Below are 26,356 nucleotides of genomic sequence, written 5' to 3' on the forward strand. Positions count from 1 at the left end.
GATCAGGGCTCACTCCCTCCCCACCCCCTTCCGTACTCTGGTCTATTTTAAGAGTCCGGAGTTAGCCCACTCCTTCTTTTCCTTCTTCTCTCAGGGCAAACCCTGGGCTCTGCAAAGAAACATGTGTCATTGAAATTTCAAGTCCTGGGGCACCTGGGTGGCTCAGTGGGTTAAATATCTGACTTCGGTTCAAGTCATGATCTCATGGTTTGTGAGTTCGAGCCCCACGTCGGGCTCTGTGCTGACAGCTCAGAGCCTGGAGCCTGCTTCGGATTCTGTGTCTCCCTCTCTCTCTGCGCACCCTCCCCTCCCGCCTCAAAAACAAATCAAACGTGAAAAAAAATAAAAAGCTTTTTCAAGTCCTACTTGTATTGGTAGAAATTAAAGGCTTTGTCCCTGTCAAAAGGTTACATATGTCCTTGAGGGCCAGCTAGACTTGGGAGGGTGGTGGGGGTGTTAAGCCAACCCCACCCCAGAAATCACAGCATTTCTCTGGCTCTGCTTGGCATATCCCTTGAACCGACTCCATTTCCAACCTCAGAGAGCCCTGCGCGTGAGAGTGTTTAGTCCCTGGGGGCAGCCAGGCTTTTCTGCCAGACAGGACCTTCTGCCTGAAAGTTTTATTATATTCCCTCCACACTTCCCTCAGTCTAAGTGGGTACAGAGCTTCTTCGCGGGGTCTGATACTTCCTGGGGCAAAGTCTCCCCCACCCCGTGGGCACCCCACCATCTCACCCGCACCCACACCGCGTGCTTCTTCCCCAACATGCACGCGCCAGAGGAAGGTCGTCAAGCCACAATGTTGTCCGAGTATTCTGACATTGAGTGGAAACGTTACGAGAGGTGGGCAGGGAGAGAGGGAGAGAGACAGAGAGAGAAGTTGTTTTCCTACGCGCAACATCCCACCTTGTTTCAAGCGGAGTGAGAGCAAATGATGAAAACAGCATTCACTGACTAGTGGGCAATAACAAAAATCATCAACTTTTGTGACACCTCCCGTCCGCTAAGTCAGAGGAAGGGCGCATTTTCTCATCACCGTCTTGTGGATGGGGACACGCAGTGTTCGGCGCGCACAGGGACTGAGCTACGACTGCAGGGTGAACTCTCCGAGCCACCAGCAGAGGGGTGGCAAAATCCATCACCCTCCCTGGAAATCATCGGGTGCTAAGTCCTTTAGGGAACACGCTGTGGGTCATGGCCAACGTCTCTCCTTTTCCTGTGCACCTGACCTAAGGATATCTCCATATCCCATAGCTTATTGCCACCCGTTCATCAGCCTGCCCTTTCCACTTTGACACCTGGCATTTGGTGACCTTGGAGCGAGGCGCTACAATAAGGCAGGAAAGTCTCAAAGTCGGGTATCTGGAGGAAAGGAGTCAGGAATGCTGGGCGGCGAATTCCCCAATTATTTTGTTCCCGTCCAGCCTTCACACTTTAGGAGAAGCAGAGAAGTGGAAGCAAAATCGGATACGATGCCGTGAAGACAGGGTCCCCATGGGACACAACGCGGGACATCTGTCAAGGATCAGACCGACCAGAGAGTGCCAACCCGAATGGACGGAGGAGACCGCACTGTGGACAAGTCCCGGGAGACGTCTGGAGGAGGTGGGGTTGGGCTGAGCCTGAAATGACGGTCAGATGTGGATAGGATGACAGACAGAGAGGGCGAACTTGACCCTGATGGGGGGAGCGAAAGGGGAAGGGAAGAGTGGCAAACAGCAGGAAGGATGAGTAAGAAATACCAGCCAGGGGAGAGGATTATTCAGGGAGCCAATCCCTGGAGAGACAGAGCTTCTAGAAGTCTACTTGACCAAGTGGCGGCAATCATTTAAGGAAGTTTTTCTGCTTGGGGAGCTTGGGTGGCTCAGTTGGCTGAGCGTCTGACTCTTCATTTCAACTCCGGTCATGATCTCACAGTTCGTGAGTTCGAGCCCAGCATCAAGCTCTGTGCTGACAGAACAGAGCCAAAAACCTGCTTCCGATTCTGTGTCTCCCTCTCTCTCTGTCCCTCCCCTGCTCATGCCCTGTCTCTCAAAAATAAATAAACGTTAAAAAATAATTAAAAAAAACTTTCACTAAATGATTTGCCAATGATACCTCAATGAAGCAGGGGGAAACAAACACAATTTTCAATTAAACACTTCAAGTGTGGGGCGCCCGGGTGGCTCAGTCGGTTAGGCATTGGACTTCAGCTCAGGTCATGATCTCATAGTTCCTGGGTTCGAGCCCCGTGTCGGGCTCTGTGCTGACAGCTCAGAGCCTGGAGCCTGATTCAGCTTGTGTCTCCCTCTCTCTCTGTCCCTTCCCCACTTACGCTCTGTCTGTCTCTCAAAATGAATAAATGTTACAAATATTAAAAAAATAAATAAACTTTAAAAAAAAAACCCAGAAGTTTTTCTGCTGACGTCCATGAAGACGTGTGTCCACGCAACCACATCTGGGGTAGTTATTTACACCTGAAGGACTCAGCAAGGTGAGAGCTGAGGCCCCAAACTAGACTCCGATTTGTCTGATCTCCAAAAAGCACCATGTACCAGGTCAGAATAGCCAGGGAGGAGGCCCACTTCCTTCCGACACAGGCTCAAAGAGCCCGCCTTGCCCCCGCCCCTCCCCCACCCTTCCCGGCCAATCACCACTGTCAGGGCTGCTGGTGGCTTGGATTTGTGACAGCCGGTCCGAAGATGAGCCGCTACACGTGTGCACACTCGACCCAGCCCCCGTTCACAGGAGAGGCTGAAACACAGAGACGCTCTGGTAGCAAAAGGCAGAGACGTCCTGGGGCACCTGGGTGGCTCAGTTGGTTGAGCGTCTGACTTCTGTTCAGGTCATGATCTCACAGTTCGTGGGTTCGAGCCCCGCGTCGGGCTCTGTGCTGACAGCTCGGAGCCTGGAGCCCGCTTTGGATCCTGTGTCTCCCTCTCTTTCTGATCCTCCCCTGATCATGCTGTTTCTCTCTCTCTCTCTTTCAGAAATAAAGAAAACATAAAAAAAGAAGGCAGAGACATCCTTTTGAGATGATGTGTGTGGGTTTGTCCGGCAAGGTCAGTAAGAACGTCAGTTCTGGACTCACCCAGTCGTGGGTGGTTTCTCGGCCCCTCACGTCACTGCTAGTGTCTCCTGGCAAGTGATTTAACCCCTGAGAGCCTCAGTTTCCCCACCTCTAAAACGGGGGATAAAAGTTCACCTCATTTTGAGGTTTTGAGGATTAAAACAACAGAACAATTTGCGGAGCCCAGTCCCTGATGGGCAAGGGTTGAATAATTCCTAGCCTGGGGGTGACAGTTACTGCTTTTGTTAGGAGCTTATCAAAAATAAGAAAAAGACCCACTCCTCAGGCTGACTGTCTGTGATCAGCTTTGCAAAGATCCAGAACCAGAAAAGCTGGTTTGCCCCAAGGGGGTCGCCCCCAGGTTGGGGGTGGGGGTGGGAAGCAAAAAGAGAGCTTCCCCAGAGCCCTGGAAAGGCTGTGTCACTCCTTCCCTCCTCTCCTTCCTGGTTCAAGCCAGGCTCACGTGGACAGGGACAAAGGTCACTTTATCTGGCTGTCTCTGGGACAGCCGCGTCTGTCTGTCTGCTTTGTGCTGTGACCCGGGGCCTCTGCTCCGATCTCCCGCAGCACGGGGCTGCTGCAGCGTGGTGTGCTGGCTATCGTCCCCGGGGACGGGACGCGTCAGGGGGTGCGGTGACAAGGGACCTCTTTGGGAGGCCCTGACATCATCTCCCGGCTATGCCCGGGGGGACTGGCTCTGGGCGCTGGCTCCCAGGGACTGTTGGCCTGGGGACTCTGAGCTTTCTCTGTCCCCCTTGGAAGCAACTGGATGAATGAAAAAGCTGCACTTGCTGTGCATAAACATTTAGGATCCCGGGGTTCAGGGAGGTAGCCGGGGTCCTGGGTACCTTTCGGCTAGGAGACCCCGACGTGGCTTGCAGAAAAGGGCCTCGCTTGCTTATCTACTTGCAAACTTGTTCAGTGCCCAGCAGGAGAGCTATTTTTAATTCCCAGGACAGACCGGCTCTTAACGCCCTCTTGAAAGAGACAGAAGGAAAATCCATTTTCTAAGGGACAACATGATCCCTGTGGAAGTAGCTAGGGTTTCAACGTGGCCTTTGCCTAGGGGCGCCAGAGGGGCTCAGTCCGTTGGATTTCGACTCTGCGTTCATGAGTTTGAGCCCCGCTTTGGGCTCTGTGTGGACAATGTGGAGCCTACTTGTGACCCCCTTCTTTCTCTCTGCCCCTCCTCATCTCTCTCTCTGTCTCTCTCTCAAAAACAAATAATAAACTTTTCTTTTAACGTTTACTTCTGAGAGAGAGAACATGAGCAGGGGAGGGACAGAGAGCGAGGGAGACACAGAGTCTGAAACAGGCTCCAGGCTCCAAGCTGTCAGCACAGAGCCTGATGCGGGGCTCAAACCCACGAGCCGAGAGATCACAACCTGAGCCTAAGGGACGCTCAACCGATGGAGCCGCCCAGGCGCCCCTATAATAAATACACTTCGAACGTGGCTTTTGCCTAAAGATATTTCAATACACAGTCTGTAGGGGACAGACAATATTGTCCAACAAAGACCGAACTCGCCGCTCTTAAAGGGGACCAGGTGCCTTTATTACGGAAACGGATGTCCATGGATGCTTGGAGGAACGAGGATTCTTTTTCCTCAGATTCCTGGCACCTTAGAAATTTGTCTGAAGCCTCTAGCCTCTAAAACGTAGTCTGATTCTGGGACCACATGAGTGGAGGAAAACAGCCAACCAGAAGGACTTAATCCTGTGCTGGCGCTTGAGGCCAATTCTCCAGGGTCAAAGAAGATCATCAGGTGCATAAGGAGACTTGAGCCCTGTCTCTTGCTTCCCCTCTGCAGGGCCTCACCCTTTTAGGGTCTCCTTGTGGGGGTGCGGCACCTCTCCGCAGCTGCAGACCTCACAGTGATGCCCATGACTGCTTTGATGGGCGGTCAAGGCCAAGAGCACAGAGAAGTACTTTCCGCGAGAGCCTCGTTTTGCCTTCTCCCCCCGCCACCCGCCCCAGGATCACGTCTACTTTAGAAATGATTTCTCGTTATGGAATGATACATTCTGTCCAGGAGAAAGCGATGCCAAAGAAACCCTTTTTCTTTTTATGACAAGCCGAACGGCTCTACCATCTGGCTTACGGCCACGGTTATTGTCTATGCACCTTAAAATAAATGATCAGAGTGTTCTGGACTTCCGGAATCTCCGAAGGATGGCCGGATTCTTAGTAAATAGGGATTGTGTTTGCTTTGTTATGAAGTCTGCACCTTTGGGGTGTGGGTGAACAAAGACTAGTGTAGGATCTTATTATTATTATTTTAATGTTTATTTATTTTTGAGAGAGGGAGGAGGAGAGAGAGAGAGAGGAAGAGAGAGTCTCCCAAGTAGGCTCCGCAGTGTCAGTGCAGAGCCCAATGCGGGACTTGAACCCACGCACCGTGAGACAGTGACCTGGGCCGAAATCAAGAGTTGGGCGCTTAACTGACTGAGCCACCCATGTGCCTCTCAAACTGAGGGATCTTTAAGTAATAATGACCCACTCATCAGCTCAAGGAGGCCGTGTGGAACTCCAGGATATAATTTCTGTGCTCACAAATCCTCACTCCTGTGTAACATCATACCTAGTTTTTTTGTTTCGACAGTCTGTCCTGAGAGACTGTGGCTGTTAGTAATTGTGCTATGGTGATTTATAATAAGCAATCTATATTGGTCCCCATCCCCCTTTCTGGCGCAGAGCTCTGAAAACCCTTGGAACTTTCTAAGTGATGAGGGCCCCAAAAGTGTTGTTTGTTATGTTAATAAGGTAGCTTTGGGACCTCAGCGGAGAATGGGGGGCTGGCGGCCTGGAGAACCAATAATGTGATGGTTGGAACTTTCAGGCTCACCCTCCTGGTCCCCAGGAATGGGAGAGGGGCTGGGGACTGAGTTCAATCACCAGTGACCAATGATCTAATCAACTGTAGCTGTATAATGACGCCTCCATTAAAAACCCAAAGGGAGAGCTTCCACGTTGACGACCTCGTGGAGAAGGGGGCAGAGTGATGTACTTGGAGAGCATGGGTACCTGGCTCGTCCTCTGTCTCTTACATCTGACTGTTCCTGAGCTCTATCCCTTTTATAATTAACCAGTAATCTAGTAAGTAAAGGGGTTTCCTGAGTTCTGTGAGCCGTTCTAGCAAACTCCTTGAACTCAAGGGGAGCATCATGGGAACCTCTGATCTGTAGCTGGTTGATCAGAAGCACAGGTGACAATTGCTTGCGACTGGTGTCTGAAGAGGTAGTCTTCCAGAACCGAGCCGCTTAGCTGTGGGATCTGACGCTATTCCAGACAGCTGGCTTCAGAATTGAGTTCAATCGTCAGATGCCCAGCTGGTGTACTGGGCATTGCTTGTGAGGATTGGGAATCCTCTCCCCAACACACGTTGGAAGTGGGTATTCAGACCCCTTTAGTGACTTTCTAGGAAGAGGAAACAGGGAATTGGGTGCATGCTCCTCAGATGTGGCCACAAGGGGGCCCAAGCCTCCTCCTGGAGAAGTCAAATCAGAAAGCCAAAGCGATCTTGAAAAAGAAGAACAAAACCGGAGGTATCACAATCCCAGATTTCAAGTTATATTACAAAGCTGTAGTAATCAAAACCGTATGGTACGGGCACAAAAATAGACACATAGATCAATGGAACAGGATGGAAAGCCCAGAAATAAGCCCACACTTATGTGATTAATTAATCTTCAACAAAGCAGGAAAGAATATCCAGAAGGAAGAAGAAAGTCTCTTCAACAAATGGTGCCGGGAAAACTGGGCAGCTACATGTAAAAGGATGAAAGTGGACCACTTCCTTACACCACACCCACAAAAAAACCTCAAAATGGATTAAGGACCTAAACGTGAGATCTGAAACCATCAAAGTCCTAGAAGAGAGCACAGGCAGTAATTTCTCTAACATCAGCCATGGTAACATTTTTCTAGATATGTCTCCTGAGGCAAGGGAAATAAAAGCAAAAATAAACACATGGGACTACATCAAAATAAAAAGCTTCTGCACAGCGAAGGAAACACGCAACGATACCAAAAGACAACCTACGGAATGGGAGAAGACATTTGCAAATAACGTATCTGACAAAGGGTTAGTATCCGAAACATACAAAGAGCTTACTCAACCCGATGCCAAACCGAGAATCCGATTAAAAAATGGGCAGAAGACATGAACAGACATTTCTCCAGAAAAGACATCCAGATGGCCAAGAGGCACATGAAAAGATGCTCATCATCACTACTCATCCAGAAAATGCAAATCAAAACCACAGTGAGGTATCACCTCACAACTGTCAGAAGGGCTAAAATCAACAACACAAGAAGCAACGAAACGAGAAGTGTTGGTGAGGATGTGGGGGAAAAGGAACCCTCATGCGCTGTTGGCGAGGAGTGAAAACTGGTGCAGCCTCTGTGCAAAATAATATGAAACTTGCTCAAAAACGTAAAAATAGAACTACCTTATGATGTAGTAATCACACTAGTAGGTATCTGCCCAAAGAATATGGAAACACTCATTCAGAAAGATATATGCACCCTATGTTTATTGCAGCATTACTTATACGGAAGCATAAGTGTCCACTGATAGATGAATGGATAAAGAAGAGGTGGTGTATATATATATACAATGGAATATTACTCAACCATAAAAAAGAATGAAATCTTGCTATTTGTAACAACATGGATGAATCTAGAGGGTCTAATACTAAGTGATATATATATATATATATGTATATATATATATAAAAAGTCAGAGAAAGACAAATACTGTATGATTTCATATGTGGAATTTAAGAAACAAAACTAAGGAACAAAGGAAAGAAAAAGAGGCAAACCAAAAACTACTCTTAACTAAAGAATGAACTGATGGTTTTCAGCGGGGAGAGGGTGGGGGATGGGTAAAACAGGTGACGGGGATAAGAGGACACTTGTTTGTCATGGTCATGGTGATCACTGAGTAATGGATGGAAGTGCTGAATCACTCTACTGTACACCTGAAACTAACATAACACCATATGTTAACTATACTGGAATGAAAATAAATAAAATAGGGGCACCTGGGTGGCTCAGTCGGTTAGGCGACTGACTTTGGCTTAGGTCACGATCTCACGGTTTGTGAAATTGAGCCCTGCATCAGGCTCTGTGTGGACAGTGCAGAGCCTGCTTCAGATCTTCTCTCTCTCTCTCTGCCTCTCCCCTGCTTGTGCTCTCTCTCTCTCTCTCTCTCAAAAATTTATTTAAGAAAAGTATTTAAAGAATAAAACATATTTTCTTCCGAATTTAAAAATTAAAAGACAAACAAACCCTTTCCTGGGTTGAGAGAAGTTCTAGATTGGTCTTTCCTAACGCCTGGAGGAAGACCATGACTAAGTGTTCCTCTCAGGGCTTGGCACATGGAAACCCAGCTGCAGAGTGAGCTGGGAAACGTAAACACATCTGGAAGAGCACATGAAGAGAGGGCACAACGCAAGGTGAACCTCCGCCCCGAGTCACCACATCACCAGGGGGAGATGATTTAATCGCAAGAAGTGACAGGCAGAGAGGGGGCTGGGCCATCATCACCGCTGGACAGGCTACCCAAAGTGCCATCACCTTTTCCATAAAAACTCTTACACACATTAGAAGATTACGGCTAAGAGGCTGATGCCTGGGTCCATTCCCCATTACTGGTGCTGGATTTTCCTCGATGTAGACAACCTTCTTCTGTAGCCATTCCTTTCTGTCATCTTCATAGACTCCCTACCTCCATCCGGGAGCCTCCTATCCCTCTTTTCCTTTTATACATGCTTTCTTCCTCCCGACTAGTCTCTAGTGGGCACTTTTGATTCCCTGAACCCTGCCCTACTTGTACTTGTGCATCACTTGTATCCTTTATTATAATACATAATCATTCATTATGCGTTTATTGTCTATGTCTCCCCACTAGAATATAAGCTCTGTTGAAGCACAAATGTTCTGTTGACTGGTCTATTCCAAGCCCTTAGAATAGTGTCTGATACTGAAGATTCTCCATAAGTAGAAAGTGAATAAATAAATGGATGAAAGGGTAACCTTATGTAGACTATTAGTTTGATTTTTCATCTCCACTCAAGTCTCCCAAATCTGTAGCTCTAGATCAATATTCTCCTGAATTCTAGTTCAATGGAGTCCATTGCTTACTTAGTCCCTTGCCCCTCCATCTTCTGTGGGCTCCTCAAGTCCAACAGTTGAAATAAGAATTCACATCTCTCCCCAAATCTGCTCTTCTACTCATGGTCCCCATCTAGACAAATGGCGGCCGTTTACCCAGTCGCCCAGGACAGAAACAAACCTAGGTGTTATCTCTGCCTTCCCTTTGTCTCAGTTGGTATCTTCTATTGATCATCTAAATATGCAAAATCCATTCTCTCTCAGAGTCTCTCTTTTCCACACCCCCAGCCATGACTCTTATTCATGCCTTAATCAACTTTCCTCAGGCAAGAAAAACAGCCGCCTAACAGAAGCCAGCACTCTGGCTCAATTTCACGTCTCTTGAGTCTGCAGCCAGAGGGATCATTCTAGAAGCAGAATGTCCACCGTGTTCCCACACAAACATGGCTCCGGCTCCCACCATAAACCCTTCCAGTGGCTCGCCACCATTTATTATTATTATTAGCATCATCATTATTTTATTTTATTTTATTTTTTTAAAAAATTTTAAATGTTTTATTTATTTCTAGGCGAGAGAGAGAGACAGCATGAGCAGGGGAGGGTCAGAGAGAGAGGGAGTCACAGACTGAAACAGGCTCCAGGCCCTGAGCTGGCAGTCAGCACAGAGCCCGACGCGGGGCTCGAACCCACGAACCGCAAGATCATGACCTAAGCGAAAGTCGGATGCTTAACCGACTAAGCCACCCAGGCGCCCCAGCATCATCATTATTTTAAATGACGTTCTCCCTTGCTGGGGAGCTAGAAAATTGTTTACATTTGTTTCCTTACATGATTAGAGAAGCTGGAGTCTCTCTTCTGCTCTTAGGACAAAATGTAAAGGTCCCTTATGGCCTGACCATCCTTATTACTCATCTCTGCCCCTCTCCCTTCAGGGCTCGCTAAGCAGTCACGCCTCCAGGAGGTCCTGGTTAGGTACAAGCGTACAAGATCTCACTGCGACTTTTATCCAACCCTTCGGAGGAACTGTCGCGCGGAATGACGGCTTTCCCCTTTCTCTGTTCTTTTTTTTTTAATGTTTTTATTTATTTCTGAGAGGGACAGACAGCATGAGTAGGGGAGGGTCAGAGAGAGAGGGAGACACAGAATCTGAAACAGGCTCCAGGCTCTGAGCTGGTTGTCAGCACAGAGCCTGATGTGGGGCTCGAACCCACGAACCGCGAGATCATGACCTGAGCCGAAGTCGGACGCTTAACCAACTGAGCCACCCAGGTGCCCCCTCCCCTCCTCTGTTCTTGAAGTGCGAAGTTCTTGTGGTCAGAAATTAGACGAGTCTCCTAACGTACCATCGGTAATTCTTTACATAATTTAAAAACCGAGTCTAACTTGAGAAAAGGACTCAAGAGAGAGCTATTGTTGTTGCTGGGGTTTCAGAGAGGAGCGAATGAGGCATTTAGGATTGAGTCAGTATGTGGCTGTGTGGCCAAAGTTAGAGTCCAGCTCTGAAAACCAGGGCGGTGGATCCGACAGTTCCCGCTTCACACCTTCCGTTTGTTGTTGTTACTATTTTACTAGCCCTCATGTTTATTGCTTTCTGTCCACTTCCACTGACTGCACTCCTGCTCATGGCCTCTGCTCCTCACCTGAATGGGAGCCGACTGTTTAAGCTTCCCTCTGCCTCCACCTGTTCCCACTGCACTTGAAACTGATGAACATTCTTGATCCTCAACCCTCCTCATGGAGGCTGTCCCGCTCAGTGACCTTCATGAGAGGTGAAACTGAATGCAAGACCAGAAACCAACAGCATCTGTGAACAAATTCATGAGCTGCTTCTTTGCAATCATAACGGCCTAGAAAGACAGACTTTTTGCAAGTTTGATGAAAGAGGGAGGGAGGAAGGGAGAAAACACACAAATGACCACACTGCTTTAAAATATCGCATCTAACCCCTGGTTGAGAGCGACCTAGAATAATTGTAAAGCCACGACTTAATAGGGCTGGACGTTAATAACTTTGTAATCCAGAGGGACAATGGGAATTTTTTGTATAAGGTAAACTGTACAAATTACCGTAAGGAGAAAATCTGAATACACAAAAAAACTATGGACAAAACAGAATAAAAGCTGTTAAAGATCTACTCCTAAGGAAAGTATTGAGTCCCCATGACTTTAATAGGCAATGTTTTCAAAGCGCTGATCAGTGTGGTCATAAACCCTTTCCAAACATGGGAAAATATGGAAAGATAATTATAACTTATTTTGTGAAGCACGTATAAGTCTTGATATTTAAACCTGACAAGGATAAAACAAAAACAAAGACGAATATTATTTGTGAGCACTGTAGCAGACAAGACGAGCTAGTCATAAAAATTTATGTTCTCCCTTCCACAGTAGGGAGATATTGCGGGAAAATCACTGTTCCGCCAGAAAAATACCTTCCTGAGCCACTGGCGCTATTTTCACAGGGGAATGGGAACAGATGTGATATGCTGATGTCCAAGTGGAGGCTTTTACCATCGGTGGGTGGACCTTTTCGTTCTTGCTTTCCGCTCCCTGGCTAGCTACAGAGGATGAGGAGGCTTGAGGGCACAGGTTGGCAAATTATGGCTTGTGAACCTGCTTTTGTAAATAAAGTTTTATTGGAACACAGCCATGCCCATTTGCTGACTTCGCGCTTATGGCTCTTTTCACATGGCAGCAGCTGAGAGCTAAGTGGTTGGGACGGTTTAAATAGCTTCGCTCACTTACTGTCGGCCCTTGAAGAAAAAGTTTGCATCCCTGCTCTAGGGGACCTTGAAGCAGCCAGAGTGAAGCAGACTGTGTGCTGGAAAGATCCGCCATTAAGGAAAAAGCCTTCCTCGACCGTTTATGAACAAGACATAAACTTCTAGTGTCAAGCCACTGAAGTTTTGTGGTTTAGCAGCTACTGTTATCCTAACTAATAATAAAAGAGATGCAAACCTGAAATAAAATAAAATAAAAATATTTCTAGAAAGAAATTGTATGTAGGATTCCCCCCCAGAAATGCAAGATAATTAAGAAAGACAGCAATGCCACATTCCTAGGTCAAAGAAGAAAACCCATGTGATCATCTTTTTGTGCACGCTGAAAGCATCTAAATTTTTTTTAATGTTTATTTATTTTTGAGAGAGAGTGAGCAGGGGAGGGGCAGAGAGAGAGAAACACACACACACACAGAATCCGAAGCAGGCACCAGGCTCTGAGCTGTCAGCACAGAGCCCGACGTGGGGCTCAAACTCACCAACCACGAGATCACAACCTGAGCCAAAGTCAGATGTTTAACCCACTGAGCCACCCAGGTGCCCTGAAAGCATTTTAAGAATTCAGCATCCATCTTATAGAGAAATACCTCCTTAGAATACCTATCTATACCAAAGGTTAATGGCACATACAGAGGTATATGAGTGAAGAAATCCCCATTTATGATAGAAACAGAAAAATATTATCCTCAATATAACAAAAACATAACATCCATATAACAACAATATAATACTGCTTAGTACTAGAAAAGTGACAATCATAATTTTTCTACTATGTAATATATTAATAATTATTAAACGGTATAGTGAAATATTGTTCATTGTACAATATGAAATAACAAATTATGTGCTTTATGTAATTCACATATGTAATTTTATATATGGTATAAAATTATATATTTCATATATAATTAGGTTTGTATAATTATTATTAGGTTATATATTTTATATATAATTAGGTTTGCATAATTATTATTAGGTACAATTATTATTAGATTATGAGGTTCATATAGTACAGTATATTAAACTTTAAAATTTATATAAAACTCATGTAACTTACAAATATGTAATTTGCACATAAAGCATGAAGCTTGTATATAAAATATGTTATGAATAACTGTATATAATGTTTTAGATGATGCTAGTTATATAATATATTAATAAAATCTTCATGTCACTTTTCAAGTATCAGCCAGTGCAACAAGGCAGGAAAAATATGAAGCAGGAGACAAATCTTCATTATTTGTAGGAGCAACTATTGGAAATATTAAGAAATCTTTCCAAGTTAGAAAATGTGCAAAATTAATAGATTTCCTATAGGTCAGCAATAATTGATGTGACTTTACTTAAAAAAAAATACCTCACCAAGGAAAATGAAAGATGACTTGAATAAATGGAAAGAGAGACTGTATTTCTGTCTCAGAAGAATTGATGTATTTTAAACATAAAAATGCACCAGCATCAGTGCCGGGTGGCGGGGGCTCAGTCAGTTGACTGACTGACTCTTGGGTTTGGCTCTGGTCGTGATCTCATGGTTTAAGGATTTGAACCCTACATCGGGTTCTATGCTGACAGGTTGGAGTCTGGAGCCTGCTTTAGATTCTGTGTCTCCCTCTCTCTCTGCCCCTCACCCACTTATGCTGTCTCTCTCTCTCAGAAAAATAAGCATTAAAAAATTAAAAAAAAAAAATTCACTGCAACCCCAAACAAAAATCTAACAAGACTGAAACTGGCATATGCTACACTGATTTTAAATTTCATCCAGCATAGACTTATGAGAATAGCCAAGAAACATTAGAAATATCAGACCAATGTAAAGAGACTTGTCAGGTAGATGCCAAAGTAAATTGTAAAATACATCAATAAAATTGTGGAAAAACACAGAACTAGCAGTGTCTTTTAAACCACGTACTTTAGGGGCACCTGGGTGGCTCAGTCAGTTAAGCATCTGACTTCAACTCAGGTCATGATCACGTGGTTCACGGGTTCAAGCCCCATGTCTGGCTCTGTACTGACAGCTTGGAGCCTGGAGTCTGCTTTGTGGATTCTGTGTTTCTCTCTCTCTCTCTCTCTCTCTCTTTCTCTCTCTCTGCCCCTCCCCCACTCATATTCTGTCTTTCTCCCTCAAAAATAAAAAATTTTAAAAAACATTAAAAATAATGAGAGACTCTTGAATGTTGAGAACAAACTGAGGACTGATGGATGTGGGGGGGAGGGGGGTGATGGGCATGGAGGAGGGCACTTGTGGGGATGAACACTGGGTGTTATATGGAAACCAACTTGACAGTAAACTATTAAAAATAATAAATAAATAAATAAACCACACACTTAAATAATTTCATATGCCCGAAAGACTGAAAAATAAAAATGAAGTATATAAATGTTAGAAGACATTAGAGGTGAATTACTCTATGATTCCTGAGCTAAGAAATGTTTTCAATCACTGATAAATTCAGAAACCACAAAAACATGACTAGATTGAACTATATAGAAAATAAAAATATCTTATAGGTATAAAATATGCTCACATACAAAAAGGCAAAGCACAAACAGGTAAAAGATAGTTGTGACAGATGGAGGGTTAGCATTATTTTTTTCCATGAGTAGTTTCAGCAAAGCAGGAACGAGAGAAAATGCCCAGTAGAACAATGAGAGGAATAGCCATGAATTGCCAGTACCACGAAATCACATGGAAAACCAGAATCTCACCATAAACCAAAAACTGCAAATTGACATCTTTCCCCTTATCACATAAAATCAATAATAGATTTAAACGTATGGAATAGAGAATGTTAAGAAATTAGGAGATACCCCATGGAGCTTTTTCTTAGATCTTGTCAGAGGTGAGACAGAGATAGTACCCAGTTGGGTGGTCTAGGATAGTCCAAATTCAAAGGCATGGGATGTTCAGTGTGCAGGGAGAGAGTAAAGAGGGAACGTCACAGGGGATAATGGCTGATGGGTGAGCATTTCTCCTCGAGCAGAGATTTTCATATTTATAGGTTCCACACACTAAAGTCGCATGGCCTTTGAATGGCAGGGTGACAGCAAGATTTTAGAATCGGGGATAATACACCTGATGACAAGTTTCACATCGAACTTACGTGCTCGATAGAATGTCTTTACGTATACCTTTTGATGGTGGGTTAAACATTTAAATGTGTTGCTTATTAAACATCAATAATCCGTAACGTTGTTCTTGGTGGGCATCACTGGAAGAAAAGTCAAGTTCGCCTATGGGAATGCTAAGTTCCCTTTTCCACCGTTTCCTCAATGCACTTGGGCTATTTGGGTCCACTTGATCTTAATTATTTTATACGGTTTACGAAAGAACTAATGCTTGTGTTCCTCCTTAAGTATTTGTACTTCTTTAACCTTGGGGTCCCCGTGGGGATTGTTACAAAGAGTTTTCACGTGTATCTATAACCCGAGCTTCACTCCCGGGAGCCTCTGAGTTGGGCCGGGCGAGTGTCATCATCAGCACCTCTGAGAGGCGGAGGGCCCTGGGGAAGCCCCGACACGCAGCAAACAGGGCTTAGAGTTCAGGTCTTTTGATTCCAGTCTAATGTCTGTTCAGCTCTACTAGTCTTCTTCCTCTAGAAGAGGAGGGCTCCAGGGGGCCGTGACTCCCAAGTGATAGAACCTTGCAGGGGAGAGGTTGGGAGAGTTCCATCAACTCAGGTTCCCCACCTGCTTGACTAGGACCACACTGGTTGGTGTTAACCTGACGTTGCAGGGCGAGTGTGTGGGAGTCTCGTCCTCACTCCCAGGGTCTCGGGTTATGGAGACCACTCTGGGACAGCGACTCTCCGCAGGACTGTTGTCTAGTGAGAGGCCCCACCCCCAGGCAGGTCAGAGCCTTGGCTGCCCTCAGATCCCAGAGCACACAAGAGAAGCATGCCATGGGTTCTAAGTACCTTTTATGGCCTCTTTCACAGCAGAGTCCACGGGGAGTATGTTCTTCTCCACCAACTCCAGAGGTCCCGGTCGGAGAGCGATCTTTTCGTTGAGATCATCTGCAAGTCGGGCTCTCTTCAGCTTCATCTGAGCAGTTGGGATGGACCTCTCTGTAGTGGAGGCTAAGGGGTTGAAGCACAAAGAATCGGTTCTAGAATGTGGCATTGTTTTTGCTTTGGGTGTTTTACTTTTGTACCACACTGGGCTCTACTGCCCTGATAATTTTTCAGTGCCATCATCATCCCTTCACATGGATTAGCAACAAAGGCTAGATGCTTCCAAATAAAGGCAAATGGAGAGGCACAGAAGAGTTAGAGAAATGCACTTCACAACGATTCTTAAAAAAAAAAAGTGCGATTTGGTGATTCTGTGAACAGGCAGTCCACAGGATCGACATTGCTTGCTGACCCTAAGTTGCAACATTTGAACGCACATCCTGTCTATATATTGTCTGGCACAGGAGAAGCCTGAAGCAAGTATTACCTATTATTATAATTAGTTGTAGTAGTAGGACTTCTTCAGGGGTTTAGATTTGGGGATGTTGTGACACTGATTCAAATGTCAGGGTCAATTGTAAAGGAAAAAAAAAATCTCTTTGAAACAGTAACTTTATTAAACAGGAGGATCTTTAATATTGAATTGATCCAACAGGCAGTTTCTCATCACTTGAGAGTGACAAAGGTCACTAAGAAGCCATAAATCACCCTTCTATTCCTCTTTTGGTTAGTCCCCAATTTATTTCTGTGTAAGAACTTGGGGGAGATGGGGCGCCTGGGTGGCTTAGTCGGTTGAGTGTCCGACTTTCGCTTAGGTCATGATCTCGCAGTTCGTGGGTTCGAGCCCCGCATCGGGCTCTGTGCTGACTGCCAGCTCGGAGCCTGGAGCCTGTTTCAGATTCTGTGTCTCCCTCTCTCTCTGACCCTCCCCTGCTCACGCTGTCTCTCTCTCTCTCTCCTAGAAATAAAACATTTAAAAAAAAAATAAAATAAAGAGGGGCATCTGGGTGGCTCAGTCGGTTAAGCTTCTAACTTGGGCTCAGGTCATGATCTTGCAGTTCGTGGGTTCGAGCCCCATGTTGGGCTCTGAGAATGAAAGCATCAAGAAACCTCTGTTTTTAATAGGTGGGTACCTTTCTTAACTGTTTATACTTATTGTTAAGGGTAGGTTTTTGTTTTTGTTTTTAATTAAAAATTTTTTAAAACATTTTAAGTCATCTCTACACCCATGGTGGGGCTTGAACTCACAACCCTGAGATCCAGAGTCAAACGCTCCACCGACTGAGCCAGCCAGGTGCCTCAGGTCTATGGTTTTTGGTTTTTGTTTTTTTAAATCACAGCTTCAAACTGTAAATACCATTTATGTATGTTTTTTTGTCCCTGAACCTGATCATGAATACGGTTTTGTTTTCTGGTCTCTTGCACTCAACATCATCTTGGAGGCCCTCTCTCATTAAATCATTTTTCTTTGAAAGCCTCATTTGCAGTGGCTGCAAGGCATTCAATCACATGAACCATGCGAAATTAATTCAGCCAATCGCCTAGAGCTGGACATATCCCTGTTTCCAATGTTCCAACATCTAAAGTGATCCCTTAGTAGACGTCACTGTATATATACGTTTTGGCATGTCTTGATTGTTTTCCTTAGTTAGCATGCTAGGGATTTGTTACTGGCTAAAGGGTGGACACACTTTAGAGGAATCTGGTACGTGGCGGGGAGAGAGAGGTGCTCAGAGAGGCCCAGAGATGGTGCAGCGGAGATCGGAGCCCAGCCTATACCTTCCTGATGGGACTAAGTGGCCCTAAAACAACTCAAAGGACCATTCTGGAAGAGCAGGGGACACTGTTTGAGACACCTTCACAAATGCACAAAGAGAAGGACTCTGGCACGATGGCCCACCCTTCTATGGGGCTCTGGGTTTACACTTGGGTGCAGCCTCACCTTGAAGAACGTGCATATTAACCACGTCCACGCGGTCGGGTCTGTTTCTGACCTTGTGCTTCAGCGCGTCTTCAGTCTGCAAGCACAAACACAGAATGAGTTCCGTTGTGGGCCCCAGATGGCCGAACAGCCCAGTTTGGGGCTTGAAAAGAACCCCGATTTCTCTCGAAAGGGGAAAGCATTCCTCAGAACCTGCGAATCTCCCCAGTCACCTACACTGTGATGTGGGAAGACTTACAAAAGCCTCTCTGGTCATTTCAGGCTGGAAACATTGAGTAGAAAGGTAAGGAGCATGGGTCCACACTTAATGGCCGTGCGGGTCTGTGTTAATAAAATAATAGTAAAGCTCAGATGCTACTAAGCCACTCGTGTTATAGTCCATTCTATTCCAGGGACTCTTAAAACAGCCACGAAATGAACTATGGTTAGAGATGAAATGTAGCCTGAGTCCATCTAGTGTCACGTGACAACGTATGCCCTCCTCCAGTTAATTTGCCTGGCTTCTCTCTTAGGAGCCGTGGAAATGTAAAGGCCACTGTTCGGAAGCATCATGGGTTAGAAGGATGCCCAGGGATTACTTAGCAAGTCCCACAGTCTTCTGGATGGTGGAGGTGTCTGTGAGGATGATGTGGAGTTCTGTTAGGGCAACAGCCGGACATCAGGCCCTGATCTCTAGTTCTGGGTTTTTAGGCCACTATATTGGGTCTCCTATTTGCCCCCGGAGAGGGGTCCAGAGATCACTCCAGTTCTGATCAAAGACAGCTGTTTTCCAGGTAGCAGAGGCCAAAGCCTCTCCTACGCAGCTTTGAAGAGGTACAGAGGTCTGCTCCTTTCTCCACCCACAAAGCAACTGCAAGGCTAGAATCCGTAGACAAAGGGACCCCAGGACAAAGGCACCCCCCTTGCCTTTCCTTCCCCTATGGGGCTGATGTCGACTAAATAGTATTTATTATATTATTGATAGGTTCAGTGTGCAGAGATCTGCTATGAAGGTGCAAATTATGTGCCAATTACCACATCCCCCACCCTGAAATGTTAAAAAGAAAACCAAAAAAACCAAACAACAGCAACAAAAAAGCCAGAAAGAAAGAGAAATAAACTCAATGCCTTTTGCCTTTGAGTCACTGCAAATCAGCTCTGTACGCACAGACTCCACCATACCATTGAATTGGATTTGTAAAAACCTGATTGTAAGAAAGGACTATAAAGGCTTTTTGAAGACTGATTTCTACAGCATCCTTGCAATGATCTTCCCAATGTCAGAAAGACTGGAAACACTTTTTTTTTTTTTTTTTGGAGACTTTTTTTTAAGCTAACGAATTGTTTCCAGCTAAATGTGTTTCAAAGCTATTTCCAGTTTTCGGTTCACAGAAGTAGGGTTCCCTACGGTGCGTGGAAGGGTGGGGCACGTATTAGGTTTGTTGCAGAAATTCTACCTGCTTGAGCCAAAGCTGAGCACTCAGAGATCCATACCTTGGAGTCTAAGTTCAGAAAGAAGGGCAGCTTGGAAAAAAATTTACCTTGTCACTATCCAAATGTTTTCTTTGCTCATGGAATTCAGTTGGACTTTTCAGAGCTGCAACAGAAAGACACAGACATGAGCAGAGGCGGGCTGAGGGCACCAAGCAGCAAGGTGGTATCTTGCTGGTGTGCTTGCGGAGCTGTGCACAGTATGGACGTGAGCGCCTTTAATAGGCCACAAGCAACCGGAGAGGAGAGGACTGGAGGACACCAGCTTCCCTGAAGCCACGGGATAGAGAGGCAGGTGGCACTGAGGTCAAAGACGGGAGAAGCAGCAAAGGCAGGGTGTGCGATAGAAAGAGAAGTGGTGGAGACAGGGCATTCGAGATCCTGAGGAAACATGGGGGGGCGGGGGGGAGCTGTGGAAGACGGGGCCCAGAAGTAATGCTCCGGAGTGAGGGAGAGGGGTGGATAGGGTGAATAACGCCCTCTTTGACGTTGCTCTGCCCTTGAGTGCAGAAGTCTGGGTGGAGGCTGCGGACCACGGCAGACGCATCCCAACCCATAGGAAGGGACACGTACTGTGGATAAGGTCCGTGACTGGTCTGACAGGAACATGCAACTGAGGGTGCTGAGTGAGAAGCACAGAATCAGACTTTGAGGGCTGGAAGGGACCCTGGAGATAATGAAATAAGCTCTCATCCTGAACGAACAGGGCAACGGAGGTCCACAGAAATCGGTTGACTGCCCAGGGTCACACAGTTAGGGCTAAGAGCCTAGGTCCTCTGACAACCTCACTTCTTTCAAGGCGTATTAACAAAATATGCCAAAATAACAAAATACGTCAAAATATTGACACCCAGGAGACACAGGCAACGGCAGCCAAAGCTCACAGCAGCCTGTGCAGCCTGGACCCAAGGCTGCCTTCCTTCTGCCCTCTTCCTCCCGCTCACGATTTCCGAGCAGCTCTCCACCAGGATGGGGCCCCTCTTTTGACTAGCAAAGAAGGAGAACACCATTCAGCAAAATGCCGCATTTTTACAGAGCTTTCCTGATCCCCTGAAACAATCCGTCAGGAGCCACACTCAATCACTGCTTGTTAGGAGTGAGGTTCCGGGACCACACTGAATACTTTTCTGAACTGTTAAGTCCGGGCAAGCTGGCAAATCACACGATCTGGAGTTCCAATATTGCTCCCACAGATGTCCGCTCTTAAGTGGCAGGCAGTGAAACTTTCTTCTGAGCTTTGGTCAGCTTAAAAAAATTGGATTTCTGGCCAGATTGGCACATGGGGCTATGTGTGTGTGTGTGAGGTCTCGTTCGGTCTTTAAGGTCATGCTCAATTCGAGCAAAGTTTTCAGGAAGGCTTGCTGGACATCAAACAAATGGTGTTGCGGTCCTAGCAACTGGTTGACCCAGTTACCATCTACGGAAGGCACGGCTTGGAAAGCCACAAAGGCAGGCTCCCTCTCAGTCCACCTGCTTCACCTGGACATTAACAGTGTTGACCAAAGGAATGGCTGAATCGCCCCAGCTGGCTAAGAACATTAGACCAGCACCCTCCTCTTCACTTAGATTAACAGGCTTCCCTTCTTACAGGAAAAATAACGGAATATGTTGCTAGAATATCACATTTCCCATTGATCTCACACCAGTTTCTCTTGGCTGCTTTCACTCTTAAAACGGGCTTCTTTGCAAAATCTGCTGTTTCACGTGTCCCTCCCTGCCTCATCGCCCCCTGCCTGTCCCCACTCAGTAACTCTGGGAAATCATTTGGAGAAATGCACCGTTCTACTCCGTCGCTTGTGCGTTGCCTCTGATTCAGGTCTACTTGACATCCTTTGAAAGGAGGCTCATCTTTTCCTACCTTTGATCGTAGTTGCAATTTATCTTGATGGAATTCTGAAAACAACTCCTGCTTCCCTAGGCAACCAGATCTTGTGAGTCTGCTTGGAGTCTGGGGAGCCCTGGTGAATGTGTGCAATCTCAACGGATAGGTCTTCACCTCTACCCTACAGTCTGGCAGCTCCCTAGGTATTACATATTGACTTTGGCCTAATCGCTTCTCTAATCCAGAAAGGAAATGGTCTTCGTGTGGCTGTACTATGTGGTTAAAAGGAATGAACACATCCTTTTCCTTAAGCAGCAGCCTGAAGGGAACAGTATGAATCTATCCTGAGACAGGACTTACATCCAAATTCAATTGGTTTTAATTGGGCTTAGGAATTAGGAGGAATTTATCTGGTTCTCTTACTCCCAAGGCTCTTCAATTCCCATTAGCAGAGCTTATTAAGTGTTCTAAGAAACACTGCATTTCCTGTATCTTAGCTTTGGAGAGAGCTGTAATTCGTCACTTCTTGGTGTTAACAAGTCCCCCGCCCCGTGAAATGATCTGCATAGTCCGGGTCTCTGATGCCAGGAACACAAAGGTCTTCTGGAACCTTCTATCACAGGGTGGGAGACGCTATGTCCATTTGGCAAGGGCTTGGGAAGAAAGCCAAAGAGGTCCCTACACTGCATTTTACCACACGCTATTCTCCTCAGGGCTTCAGAGATGTTATACCGGGCACTGGCTTGAGGGCACACCATGGAACACTGTCCTGTCACGGTCCCGTGATTACATTTGTTTTCTTCTGTGACTCCAGAGAATGTGGGTTTTCGCCATCTCCCCTGAGGGCCAGAGAAAACCGTAATGCACCCCCTAAGTTGACTCTTTAGAAAATAAATGAAGGACCTCTTGCTGCCAGCCCTGGGAATATCAAATGGCAACATTTTGTTTTTCAGGGACACTGACATTTAAGATCGAAAAGGAATTTGGATTTCTAAATTAAAAAGAAAAATAAGTCAATGCGATTTCAAATTAAAATACGGTTGTAAATTCAGTCAGCCGCACATCTAACTCGTTCCCCCTGGAGGAAGATTAATCGCTTCTCACAAGGGAATTCGTGTTCTTGCCTTGGAGTTTGGTTATGGGCTATTCCTATTTCGGTCCTGCGGCTCCAGCTAATTTGGGTCAGCTGTGTGTATAAACATTTGCTTACTAAAGCTCAGAAAAAAGGTCCCAAGGAAAGACCAGACCCCCTGCTGTCGCCTGCTCTGGACTCTACAGAGCCCAGGAAAAGGAGAACACAGGTCCGCAGGTCCGGGGGCCAGTGGGGAATCAGTTAAGGGGAGAGCACCGGGCAGGGGGCCTGATGTTGACAGCAGCTCATACGGTCGCTCCCTCCTAGGCTTGCGGGACAGAACCCAGTCCTTCAATATTCCAGAGGGGGACGGAAAGGCAGCATCGACGGGCTGGTATCCTGGGATGCCAATTGGAACAGTGGTTTTCAATGTGTGGCCCCTAGCTGGGCTGAAGATGCCTGTGTTAGAAATGCCAACTCTCAGGCCCCACCCAGATCTACAAAATCGGACCCTCAGGGGTGGACCCCAAGGATGTGTGTTGTGATGAGCCCTCCTTGCTGATGGTGACATACAAGTTTGAGAACCCCGGCTCTGGAATCAGCAAGGCCAGTGCGTCTTGATCTAGGGTTTGGGGAACTTGGGGGTTCAACTAGGGAGTAACGAATTTCTAGGATTGGTTTTCAGGATTTCAAGTAGCTGAAGAAGAGGGGTATGTGTGCCTGGACAAAGGCCGATTGGGACTGATGGAGTTGTGACTTTACAACGTTGCTGCTTAGGATCCTTACGGCGTGCTTTTGAGATGGCTGCTCTCACCAAAGAGCACCGGCTGCTCATTTTAAATGCCATCAGTTCATTAAAAACAGGTAGAATGATTCATAATTCATGAATTTCGGGTTCTTTGGGCGGCGGGTTGGGGGAGAAGACAAAACAATTTCAAACACAGGATCCGTGGCAGTGTGGAGTGTAACTAAAGTCATCTTGGGCGACTGAAAACTTGGAACTACCCATCGGGGCTCCGCCCTTGCTTGGTCTCCTTAAACAGTCTGGGAGTCTTCCTGCTCTCTCTGTCTCCCACCTGTGAAATGGGCTTAGTTATGCCTCTGTTTGCCTCACTTTTAAAGACAAATCACATCGCGAGTGGCTCTCTGCCCAGCAGATGAGTTACGCACTCTGCGTAACTGATCGTGCTTTGGAAATCACATTCTTTCTTTAGATTGGCAATATGCTGCCTATCTGATCTCAAAAGGACAGTCTCAGGGGTCTGAAAGTGGAGCTTCGTGACATTTAGGAGCCGGCTTCAGGCTTGAGCCAGTTGAACGAACACACATGAACGCTTTGGGAATTTCGATGACTGTGAAGACCAATTCAAAGGACGCCTATCATCACCGGCATACTGGTTTCCGAGGAACAAGGAACCAGAAAATAGGAGGGAAAAGAAAACATTTAGGGGTGTTGACCCCCCCCCACACCCTGTATGGGCTGGCGGGGAGAATCCAGAGTGCCTTTTCCTGTCTCTGAATTTGACATGTTAGAAAGGAGGGAAGAGGCAGACAGATGAAAACCCTTGTGCCGTGTTCCACTCAAACAGCCAACAGTGTGTGCTGGGGTGAAGTAGGGAGAAGCCAAGTGAGACGGATGCGCTGAGAAGAGGAAGAAAGGCTTTGCCCAGGCAACTTCTCAGAACTACCAAGAAGCTGCATGTGGTGGGGGTACAGGAACTGCCCCAGTCATTCTTGTAGCTACTCAGGAGCGGCACCACAGAACTCAGGGCTTTGCAGTAAGTATGTGGCTGCGGTGGCTGGAATTAGTCTGCAAAACAAATAAAGGCAGCACCGTTCATAGACAGCTCATCGTATCTTTAAATCCATTTACGCTGATCAGATCATGGACCCAAGCTGCCCAGACATTTCATTCTGCCCAGCGGTGGCTTTCTCGGACTTTCCGTGAAGATGCTGTAGCCTCTCCGGGCCACCCGTCTACGCAGCTCTCTTGATCTCTGTGTTCCAGGAGAATGAGCTACCTGTTCCCTCCTCTCTTGCCTGGGTTCTTACAGATTAGCCCCACTTTACTAGCAGAGGGAGCGGGAAGGAGGAAGTAGTTCTTTTCTTCAGTACCCTAAGATACTTGATCCCACGCGGTGGCGTGCGGTCGTCTGATATTGCCACTGGAAACAACCAAGCAGGGGTGATCTGGGGCCCCTTCCAGACAGTAAGCATCTGAAACAGAACTCACGTCTGAGTCCTATGAGTCCCACAGGGCCTTCCTCACAGCAGATGGGCAAAATACTACTGAGCTGACGTGACCATTCAGCACACCCACTCCACAGAGCTCACCACCCTTCTGCACTGAGGCTTCCCAAGTGGTTGGAATAAAGTGGTGTTAAGATTCCCCCCAGGAGAGCGATGCCCCAGGAAAAGAATGGTGGTGGAGAAAATCTGCATGAGAAATGGTGAACAGATCAAGCCTCACAGGTCCACAAGAGGTTGGCTCTGTCTTAAAGCCATGAGGAAATGGAGAAGGTAGATGTCTTCTGCAGGCTTGACTCCTGAAAGGGAGGGACAGTGAGGTGCTCCCTTTGAATCCTGGTTGGTGGTGCGGTGCCTGGGTGGCTCAGTCAGTTGGGCATCTGACCGGCTCGGGTCATGATCTTGTGATTCATGGGTTGGAGCCCTGTGTCAGGCTCTGTGCTGATAACTCAGAGCCCGGAGCCTGCTTCAGATTCTGTGTCTCCTCTCTGTCCCTCCCCTATTAGCGCTCTATCTCTCTGTCTCTCAAAAGTAAATAAAGATTAGAAACCAAAAAGAATTGAATCCTGGTTGGTGGTGGCAAAGGAGACACCCTGAAATCTCCATTTGGAGATTCAGAGGTGGGATTGTGGAGAGAAGTCTAAGCAATACATTCTTAAGGTAGTATTTCTGAGCTAATTTCAAGAAGGTATTTCGCTGAGATTTTACAACTATTTTGCACATGTGAATTCTACAATGGCATTTTAAATGTGAAAGCAACCTTAGAATCTGGCCTGGGCCCAAGCTCCCTGGTCTGAGAACCTGTTTCCACCATTGAAAGTTGTTCTAGAGGTTCTGTGCTGGCCTCGGAACTCTGCCCGTGTTGACTAAAGTCAAGGAACAATGGCTGTCTGTTCATTCAAAGCACCTGACCCATCATGGACAAAGGTAAGAAATAAGCAAATGCTTAAGAGAAGTGATTAAGGGGGGTTGTAAAAGAGAGTTTGTCCCTGGTTGCTGTAGACTGTTACTCAGCAACTTCAAAACCTGCAGGATACATGCCCAAGAAGAAGGAATGATTAAATTCAATCCATTTGGATGAATTTCATGAGTCAACTGAAATTTACACATGGTTCAGTTCATGGGAGTCAGTAGGGGAAGAAACCTTACAATTTCATCAGCAACGTGATGTGCAGCCAAAGCAAGGTCTGCCACGTGGCTAATGCAATGGAATTTGCCCTTCACTCTTGGTCATGGTGAGGCGTAGGTGATGATGTAAAATCTGGTGCCATTTTGCGAAAATCATAGGGTTTTCCCTGGCACGTTCACATACAAGTATTTTTAATTCTCCCACATCCCAACTGAATTTCGTGGCCACAAAACGCTTGATGAGAGGAAATTAAGTAAGTGCTTTTAAAGTTCAAGTGATTCCTTTTGAATATTTGAAGAAGAGCTGTACATGGGGAACAGGACGTATAGGTTCTGGCCTCAGTTGTCACTATAAGAGTGACATTGAGATTTAATCTAATATAAAAATTAACACTGAGGACAGCGGGTGTTTCTGTCGACCAGTTAAGAACAGTGATGCTATACAGTAATGATGTAGGGACAATTAATAGTTTGCTTGGCCATCAGATTTCAATGTAGATGATTTATGACAAGTTTTAAAATTTGGGGGTGAAGGATTGTAGTTATTTCAAATGTGATGGGTAAAGTGAGATTGCATTAATAATTATGTAGAAAACTCCACCCTGAATTGTACTTCTGTATGTTTCCTACCACCTCCCCACCTAAAATCTTGAGTCTATGTGACTGTTCGGTCATTTTTCTCCCTAGTGAACCTAGCACACTACCCTGCATACAGTCTGGTTCATAACAAAATTTGTTGGATTTGGTTGAATTGATAGGACCCTGAGATCATCGCC

At 46.2% G+C, this 26,356-nt stretch overlaps 1 protein-coding gene across 2 annotated transcripts in view; it reads right to left on the bottom strand.

Moving 5' to 3' along the window:
* Positions 1-17,872, bottom strand: part of MYOCD (myocardin) — a 55,306-nt gene extending 37,434 nt beyond the window's left edge. For both annotated transcript variants that reach the window (XM_039227387.1, XM_039227386.1), the window contains exons 1-2: positions 17,842-17,872; positions 15,864-16,025 (exon numbers count right to left, since the gene is read on the bottom strand). In XM_039227387.1, the coding sequence (XP_039083318.1) occupies positions 15,864-16,025; positions 17,842-17,857 (178 nt within the window). In that variant the 5' untranslated portion in view covers positions 17,858-17,872. The remainder of the gene's footprint in view (positions 1-15,863; positions 16,026-17,841) is intronic.
* Between the last annotated feature and the right edge of the window lie 8,484 nt (positions 17,873-26,356).

Source organism: Hyaena hyaena, unplaced genomic scaffold, assembly GCF_003009895.1.
Source record: "Hyaena hyaena isolate Hyena2069 unplaced genomic scaffold, ASM300989v1 scaffold_27, whole genome shotgun sequence".
Classification (NCBI taxonomy): domain Eukaryota; kingdom Metazoa; phylum Chordata; class Mammalia; order Carnivora; family Hyaenidae; genus Hyaena; species Hyaena hyaena.